The sequence below is a fragment of the Electrophorus electricus genome, chromosome 5, assembly GCF_041902795.1.
Source record: "Electrophorus electricus isolate QZ-2024a chromosome 5, ASM4190279v1, whole genome shotgun sequence".
In the NCBI taxonomy this organism is placed as follows: Eukaryota; Metazoa; Chordata; class Actinopteri; order Gymnotiformes; family Gymnotidae; genus Electrophorus; species Electrophorus electricus.
This window is the reverse complement of record NC_137501.1, coordinates 11,445,001-11,465,000: the sequence shown is the minus strand read 5'-3', so window position 1 is coordinate 11,465,000 and position 20,000 is coordinate 11,445,001. Positions and strand designations below refer to the sequence as shown.

General features: G+C 44.4%; 2 protein-coding genes across 6 annotated transcripts in view; one reads left to right on the top strand and one right to left on the bottom strand.

Moving 5' to 3' along the window:
• Nucleotides 1-13,139, bottom strand: part of elf2b (E74-like factor 2b (ets domain transcription factor)) — an 18,413-nt gene extending 5,274 nt beyond the window's left edge. Inside the window, exons 1-3 of one of the 5 annotated variants that reach the window (XM_035530034.2) lie at nucleotides 12,981-13,139; nucleotides 3,737-3,873; nucleotides 2,871-3,048 (exon numbers count right to left, since the gene is read on the bottom strand). In XM_035530034.2, coding sequence (XP_035385927.1) covers nucleotides 2,871-3,048; nucleotides 3,737-3,811 — 253 coding nt within the window. In that variant the 5' untranslated portion in view covers nucleotides 3,812-3,873; nucleotides 12,981-13,139. Of the gene's footprint in view, nucleotides 1-806; nucleotides 1,810-2,870; nucleotides 3,049-3,736; nucleotides 3,874-8,452; nucleotides 8,472-8,496; nucleotides 8,781-12,980 lie in introns of those variants that run through there. The other 4 variants (XM_081714187.1, XM_035530033.2, XM_081714186.1 and 1 more) reach the window with 4 other exon arrangements.
• A 995-nt stretch (nucleotides 13,140-14,134) lies between these two features.
• hpf1 (histone PARylation factor 1) overlaps nucleotides 14,135-20,000 on the top strand; it is a 31,212-nt gene continuing 25,346 nt past the window's right edge. Inside the window, exons 1-5 of the mRNA XM_035530090.2 lie at nucleotides 14,135-14,284; nucleotides 15,450-15,630; nucleotides 15,804-15,990; nucleotides 17,263-17,361; nucleotides 17,557-17,704. Of these exons, the coding sequence (XP_035385983.1) occupies nucleotides 14,243-14,284; nucleotides 15,450-15,630; nucleotides 15,804-15,990; nucleotides 17,263-17,361; nucleotides 17,557-17,704 (657 nt within the window). The 5' untranslated portion in view covers nucleotides 14,135-14,242. The remainder of the gene's footprint in view (nucleotides 14,285-15,449; nucleotides 15,631-15,803; nucleotides 15,991-17,262; nucleotides 17,362-17,556; nucleotides 17,705-20,000) is intronic.

Below are 20,000 nucleotides of genomic sequence, written 5' to 3'. Positions count from 1 at the left end.
ATGAAAATCAGCACGTTTTCAAAAACTATTAATACTTCAAAAAAAAAAAAAAAAAAAAAAAAAAAAAAAAAAAACCTGCGCGCGCGTACGGTGTTGCGCTCGCTCGAGCACACTGGCCCTGCACGTATAACGGGACAACCTCGACACTCAGACTTAAACAGCGACAGGGACTCACTCTGATAAACATGTTTTATTGTAAATTCCATGCAACATATTCAATATCCATATGTATTCTCATGTGTGCTTTTTTTTTTCGACAGTTACGTTTCCCCTGGCGATGCGAAAACAATAGCCAAGCGGTTTGTTTTTTTTAAATTCTCCCTCAATTCAATCTCTCCGCGTGGAACCGGGTTACGGTAACCGAGTAAAACCTCCAGTCTGACTGCGAGCGTTCGCAGGATAAAAATAAACCCGTGTGCCCTTCCGACTCCAGACAGCGTGGCAAAGACGTAGCAAAGACAACATCGCTCACACTTCCTGGTTTCAAAGCGGCGCACCACCTCCAAAGAAGCCCGTTATTTCAAAACCCCGTCGGCGTTCAAGGCGCTTTCGGTACTGTGCACAATAGCCCTTGTGCACACTCCGATCGCACGGTGCAACGTGCACGATCACAGCACACTTTTTAACGCACTGAGAAGCAGTTCTGAAAACGCCATGCAGGTTGCCAACCAAGGTGATCACTTCCTGAACTGCTCTCCGTTACTTCACAACACAACTTCACCCGCGCGAACCGCGTCGCGCGAGTCACGCGCAAAAACAATCAAACTGCCGAGCGGAGAGTTTATGGCTCGTTTCTGTTACATTACCTGCTCGAATAAGCAGGTCGAGCTGGTTAGCGGGACCCTCATGCAGCGACGTCGCCATGTTTCGTCCAGAGGTGCACGTTCACATTGGAGACGCACAGGCACGCACGCGCTTGAGATCACTCCGCCTCCACAGGAAATTTCAGCCAAGACCGCAGCACGCCCCAGGCACACGGCAAAATCCTTCCACCCCAAACAAACAGGAAATCCTCCGCACTTTACGTAAAATTACGTCAACAACAGGAAGTTAATTCACTTCCCAAATCTGATCTTCAAAATCACAAATAACTTTTAAAAACATTTTACCTGACAGATTAAATCCCAGTCGTTTTGATAGGACGACAAAACAGCGGTACTGAGTATGAGCAGTGTGCCACAGAGGAACATCGCTAAAATATATAGTGTTAATGTTTCTAATGCGTTGTCCTATCACCGTCGATCTGTGCAAATATAGGGTACTAAATATTATGTACAATATAATTTGTTTACTGTCACACAATATGTTAATTAAACTAGGTTTTCTTTTGAGCCAAACATTTTACCCCCATGCACTATGAGATTGGCCCGAAGTATTAGTGTTACTGCTAAGCTTTACACCAGCTGGTTTGAAACGTAACGACACAAGCTGATGGTGGAGAAGTCACAGTCACTGCCTCTAGATCAGTGATAAAGTCACTGAAAAGCTACCACCAAATAAATCATGTCTTTGTGGGCCATGTGATTTTAAAATGGTAATTTTGAGGACAAATTTAGGTACTTGAAAGATGACAGGAATGCATTATATTTCAACAATCACCTCTACCTCACAGGTGTGCTGTGGTGCATGCTGATTTGCATAAAGGCTGCCTGCAGCTCATTTACATATCCAGATCAAATCACAGCACTGGCACAAACTATTCACAATAAGCATTCAGGCCATGCATGACTCATGCTAACAGGATCAATACAGTAGCTTTTGTGAAGGACAAGTGAGGATTCCTTTTTTGTATTATTCTACAGATTCAGTTTAGTATTAGAAAAGTTTATAGTCGTCCCACCCCCCAAATGTCTGACTGCCCTCTCTACCCCCAGAGCCTGAGCTAGCCGCCCTCTCTACCCCCACAGAGCCTGAGCTAGCCGCCCTCTCTACCCCCACAGAGCCTGAGCTAGCCGCCCTCTCTACCCCCACAGAGCCTGAGCTAGCCGCCCTCTCTACCCCAACAGAGCCTGAGCTAGCCGCCCTCTCTACCCCAACAGAGCCTGAGCTAGCCGCCCTCTCTACCCCAACAGAGCCTGAGATAGCTGCCCTCTCTACCTCAACAGTCTGAGCTAATTGAAGACATCACACCATTAAATACACTGTAATCTGAAAACAATTGAAGCTCTTATATGTATGAAGGAATTCTGCACCGTGCACTGGAAGCATATGGTTACAGGCCGTAGGCCGTAATGAACCCATCCATAGGACTGGATACTGGCCCTGTCCAGCATTAGGAGCTGCAGTTCAGCATATGGACTCAAGAGGGCAGTGTGTGCACGAGAATTACAGTGTGGACAAAATGGGGTCATTTTCTTCACACTAATTATGATACAGTACATTATGGGTCTTGGAGAGAAATAGTGACCTGAAAGACACTGTGTGAGACACATTAATACCCATGAACACTTCGGAGTGTGTGTGTTAGATAACTTAATACCCATGCTATGTGAGAACACTCCTGAGTGTGTGTTTCAGTCTTAGTGTCCAGATGAATGAGAGCAGGTTCGTGTGCATGCATGTGCACGGGTATATGAAAATATGTGTGTATAAGACAGCATGAGTGTGGGATGTGTCGGAGAGTGTGTGTGTAATGAGTGAAATGACGATGTGCATGCGTGTGTGTGTGGGTGTGTGTGTGTGTGTGTGTGTGTGTGTGTGTGTGTGTATGTGTACGTGCGCGCGCACACGCTTGTATTTATCTGTGTGATGCACGTGCGTGTGTATATTGCGTGCGTGTGTATATGCATGTGTGTGTGTGTTACCTTTGTTTTAGTGTGTATTGTGTGTGTGTGTGTGTGTGTGTGTGTGTTGGGTGCGTGTGGCATTACCTGTGTCTACCACCTCTGTCTCCACCTCCTGCTCCTCTGCCACACCCTGCATCAGGTCTGTGTGGTCATCATAGAGCAGCACCTGAGCAGCCAATCCCTGCTCACCCTGACCACACAGCCACGTCTCCACCCCCACATCACACACCTCCTGCTGCTCCACCTCACACACACCTTCCTCCTGAGGAATGGAGACACACAGTGAGAGACAGGCAGTCTGCAGGGAGACATGCATGTGTGAAACACCATTATCAGTCTGCTTTAAACTAACAGCTAGAGTGACCTGATGGGTGTGTGACGTGTAATGACGGGCAGTGGTAGCTTAGTGGTTAAGGTACTTGACTAGTGATTGGAAGGTTGCTGGTTCAAGCTCCACCACTGCGAAGTTGCCACTGCTGGGCCCTTGAGCAAGGTCCTTAACCCTCAGTTGCTCAAGGTGTACTCAGTCATATGTAAGTCGCTTTGGATAAAAGCATCAGTTAAATGCCATAAATGTAAATGTAGTGATGTTAGAGTGATCTGATGGGGTGTGTGACGAGTAATGACATGAGGGTAATCTAAAGGGATGAGTGTTGGGGTCAGAGTGCACATTCTGTTATGATGCATTGGTCTAAACCATTTTGTTTATATTCTCATTTTATCTGTATTACAAATTCAGTGTTTGTACACAGCAACACCTCCCAGTCTAAAGGCCTTTGCTGAGAAAACATATATTTCATTTGTTCAGTGTTAACATCACCAAAACGCATGAACCCACTGGGCAAACTGGGGGACTATTCTACTCCAGCAGTTCAACCTACACTGGAATGAGGAGATTGAGAGTGACGGAGTGGGTTTGTGTGTGTGAGAGAGTGTACGTTCACACATACCTGTTGAAGTTCTTCCATTGTGGTAACATACTCCACTACTGCTCCACCACTGTCCACAAGCACCACAGATGTCATCACTCATACATACCCCACACTGTGCCCTGCTCTGTAGCGACACACAGTGGTGCCCTGTTGTACTGCAGCCCCAGAGAGAAAGAGAGACAAACAGAAATACACACAAAAACATTAATCATTTGTTTCACTTTGCTCCTGGAATACTCCCTCCTTAAGCCACCCCCCCCCCCAAATATCTGACTGCACATTGCCATCACTTTCACACTACTGATAATAGAGTCCCATTTTGGTACCAGCTCCTTAGCTATTGTGCTGCTAGGTGACGTTTAATTGTTTGTTTTTTGTTTTTTTTTTAATTGTTTTTAAAATCACAGACTTCTCTCAAACCACATCCCGATCCCACAATCTTCTCCTCTCAAACCACAGTGAGATCATTGCTTCTGCCGTTTGTTAGCAACATTTTGTTCTAAGAAAAAGCAAAACATGACCTCCAAACATCTTCGCTGATTGGCTAAATCTGGGGTTAAAAAATGATGTAAATTGTACTTTTTGCATGTGCTACAGACTCCCTGAACCCATTTTTACAAGCCATACACCATTCACATGAAAATCATTCATATGACTACGCAGCAAAGCACTGGGTGTGTTACAGTAATGAGGTATATCCTACAGTGCTGGGTGTGTTACACTAGTGACCAGGTGTACCCTACAGCGCTGGGTGTTACAGTAGTGACCAGGTGTACCCTACAGCGCTGGGTGTTACAGTAGTGACCAAGTGTACCCTACAGCGCTGGGTGTTACAGTAGTGACCAAGTGTACCCTACAGCGCTGGGTGTTACAGTAGTGACCAAGTGTACCCTACAGCGCTGGGTGTTACAGTAGTGACCAAGTGTACCCTACAGCGCTGGGTGTTACAGTAGTGACCAAGTGTACCCTACAGCGCTGGGTGTTACAGTAGTGACCAAGTGTACCCTACAGCGCTGGGTGTTACAGTAGTGACCAAGTGTACCCTACAGCGCTGGGTGTTACAGTAGTGACCAAGTGTACCCTACAGCGCTGGGTGTTACAGTAGTGACCAAGTGTACCCTACAGCACTGGGTGTTACAGTAGTGACCAAGTGTACCCTACAGCACTGGGTGTTACAGTAGTGACCAAGTGTATCTTAAAGCACTGCAGTGCTCAATCTCTGCTCCAGCCCTGTGTTCTTCATGTTAATCTCCAACATAATCCTTAAACACACTGCACATTACCCAGCACTCTCTGGAGGACCGAGCATCTCTTCTGGAGTTAGGAAGGATAGGAACATGTGTAAAACCTTAAACACACACACCCGAAAATACTCCCTAGTACAAATCCTCCTCTTCATGAGCCACTGAACTTTTCACACATCAACTCCCTGCCTATGGCATTTATCACAACTCATACAGAACTAAACCATCCATCCAAAACCCTTTTAATAATCTGTTTACTGTTAACTTTTTAATGTTTCCTGTCCATTCAAAAGATGCCAGCAACTCCTCGGAAGTATTACACATGTAAACACTAAAATAATCCCATCATAGCAGGGCTGTCACTAAAGAACAATTCACATGTCATTAAATTAAAGAATCTTCTTAAAGGCATTGCTGGACTCAATGGCTCTACTGCATATATCTATAAGGAGTCACTCTCCATCAGTCTACTGTGGACTACAAGGGGTCTCTGTTACTCTGCTGTGAAATACAAGAGAAAACCCCCATAAAGTCTTCTCTATCTAAATACACAGAACTGTAAATATAGTGCCATAAATAAATAAATAGATAGATAGAACACTAAATATCAGAGTAGTCACAAAGAAAAATTGTTAGTAAAAAGTTACAACAATAGGAGTATGAGTTAACATGTTTGTTTATTTTTGATGTTCAACCAAAAATTTATCTAATGCAATAACATACAGTAGATGGACCTGTTTAATATGTCAGACGCCCCCCCCCCCCTACAGTGGACCAATGGGGGGGGGTCTCTCTCTCTCTCTCTCTGTTACTCTACTGTGGATCATAAGGTGGGTCCCTGTATCTCTGTGTGTGTGTGTGTGTTACTATACTGTGGACCAAAAGGGTGTGTGTGTCGCTCTCTACTGTGCACTACAAGAAATTCCTCCCCATTTCTCTACTGTGGAGTATAGGAAACCCCATTTCTGTGACTCTGCTGTAAACTATGAGGGCTGTCGAACTGTCATTCTTTGATTCTGTACTGTGGACTTTAAGAACCTTCCTTTAAACCTAATCCAATATAATTCTAATTTAATATAACCATAACTCTTTTCAATCATTCCAATAATCATACACAATAGCATCCTTTCATGTGATATCAAGCCTTTTCCATTGAAAGCGCTCCACAGACGACTCTAATCTGAACCACACCACCAGAGACAACACTTATCCGAACCACACCACCACAGAAGGCTCTTATCTGAACTACCCCACAACGGTGTAGTTCACAACCACAGTGTGTCATGCACCCATGTGGAATAAAGCAGGCACACACAGCTTTGGTTTTCAGGAATCAGGCACCATCAGTTTAACTGCTGTGCAGCGCAGTGAAGGCTACCCCTTTTGGAGGGGCACCATACAAGGGCAGCTTTCACACACACACAGGTCACCAAACAAGGGCAGCTTTCACACACACACACAGGTCACAGAACAAGGGACGCTTTCACACACACACACACACAGGTCCCAGAACAAGGCACTTGCGTTACAGAGTTCCAAGGTTCCGAGGCCCACCACCACACCACACACACTCTTTCTCCCTCTGCCCTCCCGTCTCATCACCACGGCAACAAACACTACACTTAAAAGCAGCTCAGCAGGCGTATGCCTGACATGATAGTGGGTCGCCCAACCTTAAGATAACACTTGGGCAGTTGTTCTGCTTGGACACACCAAAGGTCAGGACTGTTCTGTATTCTTCCTGTCTCGCTGTACAGGTGCTCAGCTCCCTTGCTGTTCCTGAAAGGTGTGCAGCAGTCAGAGTGATGTCCACAGCTGATCTGTGCTGGCCCATTCAGAACACAGCCAGATGACAAAGACTAGCCTTGGGAACAAGTTCAGACCAAGAGCACAATGTTTCTGAGACAGGAACAGCAGGCTTGTTAGAAGGAGTCAGTCCTTCTCATTAATGCATCCCTACAACTCCTGCCCTAGTCCAGCACAAACAAAATACATACAGCTGTTTATTTACCAATTCACACCAGCACCACAGACCACAGTTTGTAAGCAAACATGTATCATTTTCATTTAAACAGGGTTATTGACAGAAGCATCCAGTTCTAGACAGTGACACTGATTAGGCAAAGACAATCAATGAAAGATGTATTCCAGAAAGGAGTAATTCACCATTTAACATTACCAGCCACAACTGTGCAGGGCAAAGTCTTAGGGTCAATAACCCGGAGGCTCGTCAGCAGGGTTGCAAGACCTCACCATCGTAAGTGAAACTCAAACATATGACCACTTCCACGAGACGACTTTAAAAACGTGTTAAAACGAAAAAGGTCAAATTCATACGAGGCTCTCCTGACAGAATTTACCGATAAACGCCATGAATCCAGGGTCTTGTTACTTATTCTTACCAAGCCTTAAACTTTGTTTCTCAGTACGCATGCGCCGACCCAATTAAACTGACTGAGCTCAAAGGAAACCGAGCATTTCGTGAATTCGTATTAAGAGAGCTAGCTAACCCTAAGCAACTACACTTTACAATCCACTCTTATAAGAACAGCGACACGGTCGTAGATGATATTCGCACACAAGCTAAATATACAGGCCGTGTTGACACTGTTCACTGTGCGCTTTCCAAAGTAGTGGGCGTTACAATATTAGCTAACTAACGCTAACAGTGTTAGAAAAGGGCAGAAATTGCTATGGTCCGTTCACAAAGCCATACAGAAGTAAACCAAATGCTGTCTAACATGTACAATTACTCGAAAAACCATGAACATACAGAATATCCTACAAACGTTTGATATGTCTAGCTATATAGTTACACGAGCTAGCTAGTAAACTGCAGCAAGCTAAACACACATGAGCTATAAACACTTTAGCTAAATACTTATGAGCTAAACACATATGAGCTATAAACATATAAAAACACATGCGCTTTATCCTGCGGTCAGAACACTACCGTCGGCTAACTGATGTCTTAACCAGCTACAGACAGCTAGCTAACTAACTACAAAGATATCGCAGAACAGAGCAAAGCACATTCAGCTATCCCCAACTTGCTCTGTGAAGGCTTATAATAATTAATGAATAGCAATGTTACATTTATATAAGCAATAAATAAAGATTTACAAAAACGAGACTCGTTGAGGTGAACAAGGCTATGATTGTGCAGAATCTCCAGCCAAGCCAGCTGGTGTAACTCGTAAAGTGATCATCTAACCATAAAACAGGGCAGACTCTCAAGTAAGTTCCAATCAAACTTTTGGCGACACGTGTAAATATTAAACTGCAGTAGACATGACACATATATTAAACGTTCTGCCTGAATATGTCGCATAGTTAGCTTGTATGTAGCTACACAGTTCGTGGTTGTTAGCCCTAAGGTTTGATAAAGCTAACACCACTCAAGACAAAGCGAGATAGAGCATTATAGCTATCTTAACTAAGCCAGGACAAATATAACGGGCAAGATTGATAACTCCAAAGAAACTAATACCTTAAGAGTTGGTGTGAGAATTACAGTTTCTGTTGAAATAGTACCTTTAAGTGCTGGTTTTCAGAGGCGGTACGTCTGATGTGCTGGTGACCGTGTCGGTCTACTCTCACACGGTTAATTCTCGTCAATACGCCTGTAGATTGTACAAAGTATTCAGATACCCGCCTAGTCCGACTGCTGCTTTTTTTTTTTTAGATTTTTTTAAGATAAACGTTGGTCCATAGAGATGTGGCAAGCTGAGCTTCAGTGCACAATGAATCACGTAAGTAATATAAAACAGCCTACACTGGCCGTGTTTTCTGTTAGCTACTGTTGCTAACCAGTCCAGAGAAACCAACACCGGAACTGACGCCACATCGGAACCGACGACATACGGCAGCGCGGAATGAACTAAAGCAGAATAACCTTGAACGTTCGACTTCGCTCTCCGGTTCATTAAGGACTCTCCGTTAAAGGAAAATAATAATAAAATAGCTAAGAAATGAGTAATAATAATCATAATAACCTTGAAGATGCGAGTTCACGCTTCTTTAAAGAAAAAAGTACATTTACCGAAAAACTCGTATACTGAGAACGGTCGAAGGTTTTGCAAACTAAGCCTCATAAAAAGGTAAAAAGCGTAACGTGATCGTGCGCCCGGATTTGTATGCCTGTTTCCCGGCAGCACATAAAACGACGGTTATTTAATTGTCCTACATTCCAAACCTTTTAACAAGGTTTAGCAAGTAATTTGTGTCATGTTAGTGGTAGGCAATAAATTAGTGTTGGGTTAGTGGTAACCTATTTCCATGGTCATTACATCTAATCACTTTTCAACTGGCCATCGACTGGTATACTTCAGCGAATACAGTTTCCACGGAGTACCATCTGCTGTTAGAAGATTACAAAGTATGCCTACGACTACGACACGTTTATAAAACGCAGAATTTAGTTTGTCTGCTGAACTCGCACTGTAGGGCAACCTTATACCAGCCTGCCAATTTCCCAAATAATCTAAAATCTTAGAAGTATCTATCCGACAAAAACATTAGAATAATCTTAAGTAAGCTTAAATAAATTAGATTTATTATTACAGTAGATTGTCATTCAGATGTGGAATTTTAAGATTGCATTTTGTATTGTAGTGTAGTGTTTATTTATTTATTCAGCTCATTGTTAAGCTCTTCATTGGCGTGTTAAGTAGCCTGGGCAGGGCTTGGAAAAAGTATTGTCTTGCATTGTTTATTGTAGTTTAGTGTAGTGTAGTGTTATGTTGCATAGTTTTGTGTTCATTAGTCTTAGAACAGAGGTAAGTACTACTCAGTGGTATACTCTATAAAGTCCCACAGGACACAGGAGAAGATACACAGACACAGGAATAGTCACACAGACACAGGAGAAGATACACAGACACACAAGTAGTTACACAGACACAGGAGTAGATACACAGACACAGGAGTAGATACACAGACACAGGAGTAGTTACACAGACACAGGAGTAGTTACACAGACACAAGTAGTTACACAGACACAGGAGCAGATACACAGACAGGAGTAGATAAACAGGAGAAGGTACACAGAGACGAGCAGATACACAGACACAGGAGTAGTTGCACAGACAGGAGTAGTTGCACAGACACAGGAGTAGTTGCACAGACACAGGAGTAGTTGCACAGACACGGGAGTAGTTGCACAGACACGGGAGTAGATACACAGACACACGAGTAGATACACAGACACACGAGTAGTTACACAGACAGGAGAAGATACACAGACACAGGAGTAGTTACACAGACAGAGGAGAAGATACACAGACACACGAGTAGTTACACAGACAGGAGAAGATACACAGACAGGAGAAGATACACAGACACGAGTAGTTACACAGACAGAGGAGAAGATACACAGACACAAGAGTAGTTACACAGACACAAGAGTAGTTGCACAGACACGGGAGTAGATACACAGACACATGAGTAGTTACACAGACACGGGAATAGATACACAGAGGAGAAGATACACAGACAGGAGAAGATACACAGACACGAGTAGTTAGGAGAAGATACACAGACACGAGTAGTTACACAGACAGAGGAGAAGATACACAGACACAAGAGTAGTTACGCAGACACGAGTAGTTGCACAGACACGGGAGTAGATACACAGACACATGAGTAGTTACACAGACACGGGAATAGATACACAGACAGAGGAGTAGTTACACAGACAGAGGAGTAGTTACACAGACACGGGAGTAGATACACAGACAGAGGAGAAGATACACAGACACACGAGTAGTTACACAGACACGGGAGTAGATACACAGACAGAGGAGAAGATACACAGACACACGAGTAGTTACACAGACACGGGAATAGATACACAGACAGAGGAGAAGATACACAGACACAGGAGTAGTTAGACACACAGGAGTAGTTACACAGACACGGGAATAGTTACACAGACACGGGAGTAGATACACAGACAGAGGAGAAGATACACAGACACACGAGTAGTTACACAGACACACGAGTAGTTAGACAGACACGGGAGTAGATACACAGACACGGGAGTAGATACACAGACAGAGGAGAAGATACACAGACACAGGAGTAGTTTGTCATGATTGGTCACCCTCCTAGCATTCTTGTCTTCATGGTTACCCTGTCTAATGTCTTTGTTTTGCGTTACTTCCTTGTGGTTTGGTTCCATAGTTTCGTTTTCTCCACCCCTCGTTTGGTTTTCCTTTCCTGTCATTTCACCTGTCCTTCATTTCTGGCCTTGCTATGTTCAGTAATTAAGCCCTGTGTTTGCCATGTTTCAGGGCTGATCATTGTTTTCCAAGCCTCTGTGTGTAATATTGTGTAATGTTTGTGTTTGCTAGCCTTGTGTTTATTCTGGTCGTTGTTTGTCACAAGGCTCTTTGTTTTAGCCAGCTTCCCTTCTGTCATTGTTTGGTTTTGTTTAGTTATTTATGAATTCCTGGACTCTGCGTGTTGCCTCTATGACCGTGGACTGTTCAAACGATTGCGGCTTTCCAGTTAAAGAGCAGTTAGAGAGCCTCCACCCAGCAGTTAGAGAGCCTCCACCCAGCAGTTACAGAGCCTCCACCAAGCGGTTACAGAGCCTACACCCTGCACTTTTAAGCCAGACTGGATTCTGAAAATGGAATCCCAGAGGACAGGTGATGAACTGAGCACCCTGCACACCCCCAGGGAGAGCAACAATCATCTGATCAGTGGAATGTGTTTTCACTGGTTTTGTGTGTGTGTGTGTGTGTGTGTGGTCTCGAGGGCAGTGCTCTGAGTTAAATACTGCAGGTATGTAATAGTAGATCAGTAGATGGATAGGCCTCTCTGTCTGGCTCAGTTTGAAAAAACATCGCTTTCTGTTCCTGTTCATGTGTTTAGTACATGTCCCATTTGTCATCATCTACATTTATAATTAGCTGGCACTAAACAGGATAATCTGCTTTGAATTTGTGTGTATGTGCCAAAGTAAATTCGCCTGTTGAACTGAAGCACTCTGAACTCTGCTCCACGGGGTTCCAAATGTTCCTTTACCTCAAAGCAGTGTGCACTTCCTACTGCACATCTGAAAAAGGACTGAATCAGATACAATTATAATAAACACTGGTGTGAATCAGCTGTTGGAGTGGTCATTCTGGTATCCCGTCATTAGAGAGTTTTGGATGGCGCTCTCAGGAATCAGATCACGTTTTGGTTCAGTGTCAAAACAAGCTGTTTGAATCCTTAAGTCCAGTCATGCAAAACGTGCTGCGTCAGCCAAAACACTAAATCCAGCACGAGCGCAACTTGTCTTGGATAAGAGACACCGCGCATGCTCCCTGCATCCAGAATGTCTCCGATAAACGCTGCACGCGTTTTCAGTCGCGTTTGTCTCTTTAAAATGACAGGAAGTTCAGTCTAAACAACGCTAGAGCCTGGAAGGGGTTGAAAGCTGCTTGTAATACAAAAACTCCCAAAAAACATACCAAATAAGGTTATGTGGGGCTGTTCTGCACTTGATTCCGTCTATAAAATATAAAAACACTAAGGCGAGTGTGTACTGGCACAGTTGGTTTCATAACAGGCAGCTCGACTAAGATCTGACACACAAGCACCCGTGAGCGCAGCACAATAACCTATACTCACGCAGCTTCAACCAGTTCAAACGGAACCAGTTAAAACATTTTTGTATTCTGCAGTATAACAAAAGAAAGGCGAATTGGGTCAGAGTGAGACAAGTCTCGATTATTTTCTTAAACAAAACAACAAAAACATTTCTGTAAGATAGCCTGACTGAATCAATTCAAGTTGGGTGGTGCGACTACACTAACAAAAATATGACATTCCAAAATAAAAACCCCGATATTATCAAATATAGCCTTTTGGAAACTTTTCCTTTTGTTTTCTATACATCTTTCTTCCGCTTAACGCATTAACCGATCTGGCGTGTTTAGACGTTATTTCCCGGTCGTCGTTGTCCCCCCCCGTCCCCCCCCCGCCTTTAAAATGTTAGACAGGCTGAAATAACTGATTCATCTCACCATTTTTGCACGTAGGTGGACATCTGAGCGACACGGTCCGTGTCTCTGGCAGGCATCTCTGCTCACGGGCTAGAATGCTTGAAGCAAGCGCAGTGAGCGTGCGTGCTTGGAGCCTCGAGGCTAACAGGCAGCTCAACTCCGAGGGCGCAGCTGAGGAGCACTGGCGCTAGAGCCAGTGTCTGCGCACAGAAAAGTGCGCTGAAACTGTAACATGCTCGACAAGGCCTGCAGCAGAGTCTGGACTCCGGAAATGGGCAGTTGTGTTATTAGCACGGTCTAAGATTTAGGATGACAACAAAAGTATTAAAAAAAAGAACGTGAAGTAATTCAGTGTTATAATGTAGCTGCTCTATATAGAACAGCCCACTATCGTGCGACTCATAGATACCATACAAATATAATAATAATAATAATAATAATAATAATAATAATAATAATAATAATAATAATAATACATAGAATATCCTGATCGTTAATTGGCCTGCAATAAATTAACATTTCACTGGCAGCAAAGCAATGTCGCATTATTACTCTTACTATTTCTATTACTATTCGCCTATTATATCTCGAAAACCTAAAATATATAATGATGATTACAAATTCTTGTTAGGAAAAGACATTGAGTTAGAAATAGACATAACTATTAAAACACATTTCCCTACTAAGGTCTGGTAGGAGTGGAAAGTAGCTCAAATGGGACGTTATTCCGCCCTCTTGTGGTCGCGTTTGCACTTGACGAAGTATTTCACTTCGATAAACTATACCGGTTAACGCACTGTGATTCAACGCGATTCTTTAACACGTGTGATTCAGCTCATCGGATATTTATCACACACTCTGGGGCTAAATTGGTGTCTTACTGCAATGCATGGTAGTCACGAAAACTAAGACTGGCGTCGCACTGAGCTCCCGCTCCCTTTAGAATTTAATAAAAATATTTTTTAAGTGGAAAATGTAGTATAAATTGAGATAAACTTTCGCATTAGTGTACCATAACAGTAATGGTGATGTGCGCTTCGTAAAGTACACGGGTGAAAAGGAATAATTCACTCGACACGGGTTTTTAACATGCATGTACACAGTGTGCTATCAATTACCAGTACTAGTCGTGTTAGCAAGTAAACTGCCCTTGACAAACCGGCCTCAGGCAGGACTTTATTTTGAAATTCCGTCAATAAAGTGGAACCGGAAATCACATTACGTCCTTACGTCAGTAAACGGTTATTTACATAAGGACGCTATTTACGGAGAAGAACAGAAACATGGCGGGGCGCGGGAAAAGAAAATCAAAATCTTCGCCACAGGTCAGTACAAAACACCTTATTACACAGAGTTTGTGTCTTCGAGTGTTTTCTTTTTTCAGGGGTTGTTGTAAAATAACTCATACTTGTCTTGAGCCGGTTATTCGCGCGAGTGGCACGTCAGTCGTTAAGATCGTGCTGGGACCGGCGAGCTGCTCGTGCGTGGTGTGTTTTGTTTGTGGGAGACAGCCAGTTGGCTCACAAGCTCAGGGGCAGTTGGCTCACAAGCTCAGGGGTAGTTGGCTCACAAGCTCCAGGGGCAGTTGGCTCACAAGCTCCAGGGGCAGTTGGCTCACAAGCTCCAGGGGCAGTTGGCTCACAAGCTCCAGGGGCAGTTGGCTCACAAGCTCCAGGGGCAGTTGGCTCACAAGCTCCAGGGGCAGTTGGCTCACAAGCTCCAGGGGCAGTTGGCTCACAAGCTCCAGGGGCAGTTGGCTCACAAGCTCCAGGGGCAGTTGGCTCACAAGCTCCAGGGGCAGTTGGCTCACAAGCTCCAGGGGCAGTTGGCTCACAAGCTCCAGGGGCAGTTGGCTCACAAGCTCCAGGGGCAGTTGGCTCACAAGCTCCAGGGGTAAAACATATAAACCAGATAACCAGCCAGCAGTTGGCCAGCTCAGTTCTAACGGCTCTTTTCCAGCCGTTAAACGTGTCCTCGTATGTCTAGCTAAGATAGCGGTTCGGCAGCGAGCGTCTGCCGGTCAGTCATTGTGTCATAGCTGCATTAGCTAATGTAGCTGTAACGTTCGGCCTTAATGACATGTCACCGCTTTATTGTTTCAATCTGGGATTAACAACGTGCATTTGGGTAACTTTAGAGAAAATTTTAAACTTTCCAGTATTTCAATTTTCAGTTTCTTATAGCTAGAAAAGCGCCTGCTCTGTCAGATGTTCTGCTGGTATAATTGTTAATTAAAAATAGATTTGCTGTGGTGTATGGTCCTTACTTCTGTAGGCTGATGTAGGATCGTTTACCATGTCCACTACCCACTAAGGTTGGGCTGCACAACTTTAAGCCTAGGTGTGTGTGTGTGATTGTGAGTGTGAGAGAGAGAGAGAGAGCACCATGATGATGCTACAAGCACGTGTTGGTGTGTATGAGTCTCCATTTATCTCACGTGGATACTTTTTGAAGAACTGTTTATCATGGTTATGGTACGTGTTTTTACAGGTGGAACAGGTGAATGGGCAGGTGAAGTGTGCACGAGGAGAGGACGTGGGTGCAGGAGTGCGGTCAGGGGTTCCAGTGCACGAGAGAGAAGAGGTCGAGCGCCTGTGCAAATTACGGATGCCGGATGACTTTTACCTCTTCTGGGATTTTTGCAAACGGCTCAGTCCAGATAATCCCCAAGGTATTTCAGTTCCAAACTATTTGGTCCAGGTAGTCCACAGGGTCCTTCAGTCCAGATTTATCAGACTATCCGTCATCATGTCTAAAAAGTATATCTTATTTTGTGATGGAAAAAGCTTTGTAAATGATTCATTGTGTGTGTGCGTGCGCGCGTGTGTTGTGTATGTGAGATAGATGCTCTATTGGGTCCATTGGGTCTGCGGCTGGTTGGGCCTTTTGACATCCTGGCTGAGAAGCACCTGTGCTGTTCAGCAGCCCAGAGCGTTTTCCACCTGCACTGGCGGTACTTCTATGACCCTCCTGAGCTGCAGACTGTCCTGCAGGGATGCAATGACACGCAGCATCACATGGGCTATTTCAGGTACCGCCCCCTTAGTCCAGGGGCAACATACAGAGCCAGAGTTATACTGGGATGTTTTCAGATTCTGTGTGTGGGGAGATTGTCCTGACAGTCTGCCTGGCATGGGTGTTGGGGCTTCATGATCATAAAATTTTAATTATTCATTACTTGTCATACAAATAATTGTGATTTAATTCCTTTTCTTAAAAATTATATTATGCCTGTAATTGTATGCCAGTAAGTACTATAGTTATACACACACAACCAATATGGTGAAGAATGTCAATTTATTGAACTGTGAACTTGTATAATAAATTATATTTGTATGTTTATAGTAACTGCAAAATAAACAGCGTTATGAAAATAAGACATAAATCATCATAATTTTACTAATATCTACTTGTTAAAATGATGGGCTTGTTTGCACAGGATGCTGAAGTTTCTGTGCACATTCAGAAGCAAAAGGATTTGTCATACATTTGGCAGCAAGGCGTGGGTTAGGTGCATTAATGTAAACTAACACGTGGGATTACCTAATGTTACGGAACCATGGATTGAATACATTAAACTAACGCGTGGGATTACCTAACGTAACAACCGTGAATTAAGTGCATTAATATAAATGAATCTGTGGGATTAGCTAATGTGAAGGAAGCAAGGTTTAAGTATTTGAATGTAATGTGCGGGATTACTTAACATAACTGAAACATGGATTAAGTAAATTGGTGGAAGAGATGCTTGAGTGTATTTGACTAGAATCCATGTAACGGTGAGCAGCTGTCTGAAGTCTGGATTATATTGGCACTTTTGTCTGTTTTTATGCATATACACAATCAGAAACCACATAATCAAAATGTTTGAGATGCTTAATAAGTCGACAAGGTTGGAGACTGATATAAAGGCAAGCATATGATCACTTTGGCTTGTGGTTTGAACAATATTAAATCATGTACCTATACTTGCTAGTTAAATTGGCCTTGAAACTACAGTGCAAACTGACACAAAGGTCAGGCACCAAACTTTGAGCCGTACTGTTACATCTGGGTTCAGGAAGAATGTGTTTATTGTATAACTATGCACACTGGGGTAAAAAATGGCTGAACTTGTGTGTGGAGTCAGTTTTGTCTCTAACACATTTGTTGTGATGGCAAACACTAAATTCATATTTATTTTTGATGCATTTGAAGTCAAATTACTATGGGCAGTCCGTCAATAACAATGATACAGTTATGTAGTAATCATGGTGTGTGTGTGTGTGTGTGTGTGTGTGTGTGTGTGTGCCTGCGTGCGCAGAGATTGCCCTGACGATGTGCCTGTGTTTGTCGGGGAGAATGAAGCGAGGAAGGGCTGTACCATTACCCAGATGGGGGAGAATCTCTTCGCTGCTGTACTGTAAGTGTCTGCAGGGGGCAACAGTGGGAGGCTTGTGGGGACACACGTTTCCCTGCTGGGTTTGACTCGGGGTTTGACTCAGGGTTTCTGCTGTTTCTCTTCAGTAAACCTGTAAGATGAAAGTATGTCCCTGATATATGGATTTGCTGTCCACTGTAGATTTAGATTTTAGATCAATTCTTTCTCTGTCATCAGGCTGTTCCTGACCAGAAGGAAGAGGGAGAAAGGTGTGCAGAAAGATGGTGTGCTCCTGCACTTGGAGGCGGAGTTAAAGAAGGAGGCGGGGCATCTGGGTCTGCCACTGGAGCAGAAAACCAAAGCTATGAAACAGAGAGACAGGAAGGTACACACACACACACAAACACCAGAGAGACAGGAAGGTACACACACACACACACAAACACCAGAGAGACAGGAAGGTACACACACACACACACACAAACACCAGAGAGACAGGAAGGTACACACACACACACACACACACACCAGAGAGACAGGAAGGTACACACACACACACACACCAGAGAGACAGGAAGGTACACACAAACACCAGAGAGACAGGAAGGTACACACACACACACACACCAGAGAGACAGGAAGGTACACACACACACACACACACAAACACCAGAGAGACAGGAAGGTACACACACACACACACACACAAACACCAGAGAGACAGGAAGGTACACACACACACACACACACAAACACCAGAGAGACAGGAAGGTACACACACACACACACACACAAACACCAGAGAGACAGGAAGGTACACACACACACACACACACAAACACCAGAGAGACAGGAAGGTACACACACACACACACACACAAACACCAGAGAGACAGGAAGGTACACACACACACACACACACAAACACCAGAGAGACAGGAAGGTACACACACACACACACACACAAACACCAGAGAGACAGGAAGGTACACACACACACACACACACAAACACCAGAGAGACAGGAAGGTACACACACACACACACACACAAACACCAGAGAGACAGGAAGGTACACACACACACACACACACAAACACCAGAGAGACAGGAAGGTACACACACACACACACAAACACCAGAGAGACAGGAAGGTACACACACACACACACAAACACCAGAGAGACAGGAAGGTACACACACACACACACAAACACCAGAGAGACAGGAAGGTACACACACACACACACACAAACACCAGAGAGACAGGAAGGTACACACACACACACACACAAACACCAGAGAGACAGGAAGGTACACACACACACACACACAAACACCAGAGAGACAGGAAGGTACACACACACACACACACAAACACCAGAGAGACAGGAAGGTACACACACACACACACACAAACACCAGAGAGACAGGAAGGTACACACACACACACACACAAACACCAGAGAGACAGGAAGGTACACACACACACACACACAAACACCAGAGAGACAGGAAGGTACACACACACACACACACAAACACCAGAGAGACAGGAAGGTACACACACACACACACACAAACACCAGAGAGACAGGAAGGTACACACACACACACACACAAACACCAGAGAGACAGGAAGGTACACACACACACACACACAAACACCAGAGAGACAGGAAGGTACACACACACACACACACAAACACCAGAGAGACAGGAAGGTACACACACACACACACACAAACACCAGAGAGACAGGAAGGTACACACACACACACACAAACACCAGAGAGACAGGAAGGTACACACACACACACACAAACACCAGAGAGACAGGAAGGTACACACACACACACACACAAACACCAGAGAGACAGGAAGGTACACACACACACACACACAAACACCAGAGAGACAGGAAGGTACACACACACACACACACAAACACCAGAGAGACAGGAAGGTACACACACACACACACACAAACACCAGAGAGACAGGAAGGTACACACACACACACACACAAACACCAGAGAGACAGGAAGGTACACACACACACACACACAAACACCAGAGAGACAGGAAGGTACACACACACACACACACAAACACCAGAGAGACAGGAAGGTACACACACACACACACACAAACACCAGAGAGACAGGAAGGTACACACACACACACACACAAACACCAGAGAGACAGGAAGGTACACACACACACACACACAAACACCAGAGAGACAGGAAGGTACACACACACACACACACAAACACCAGAGAGACAGGAAGGTACACACACACACACACACACAAACACCAGAGAGACAGGAAGGTACACACACACACACACACACAAACACCAGAGAGACAGGAAGGTACACACACACACACACACACAAACACCAGAGAGACAGGAAGGTACACACACACACACACACACAAACACCAGAGAGACAGGAAGGTACACACACACACACACACACAAACACCAGAGAGACAGGAAGGTACACACACACACACACACACAAACACCAGAGAGACAGGAAGGTACACACACACACACACACACAAACACCAGAGAGACAGGAAGGTACACACACACACACACACACAAACACCAGAGAGACAGGAAGGTACACACACACACACACACACACAACACCAGAGAGACAGGAA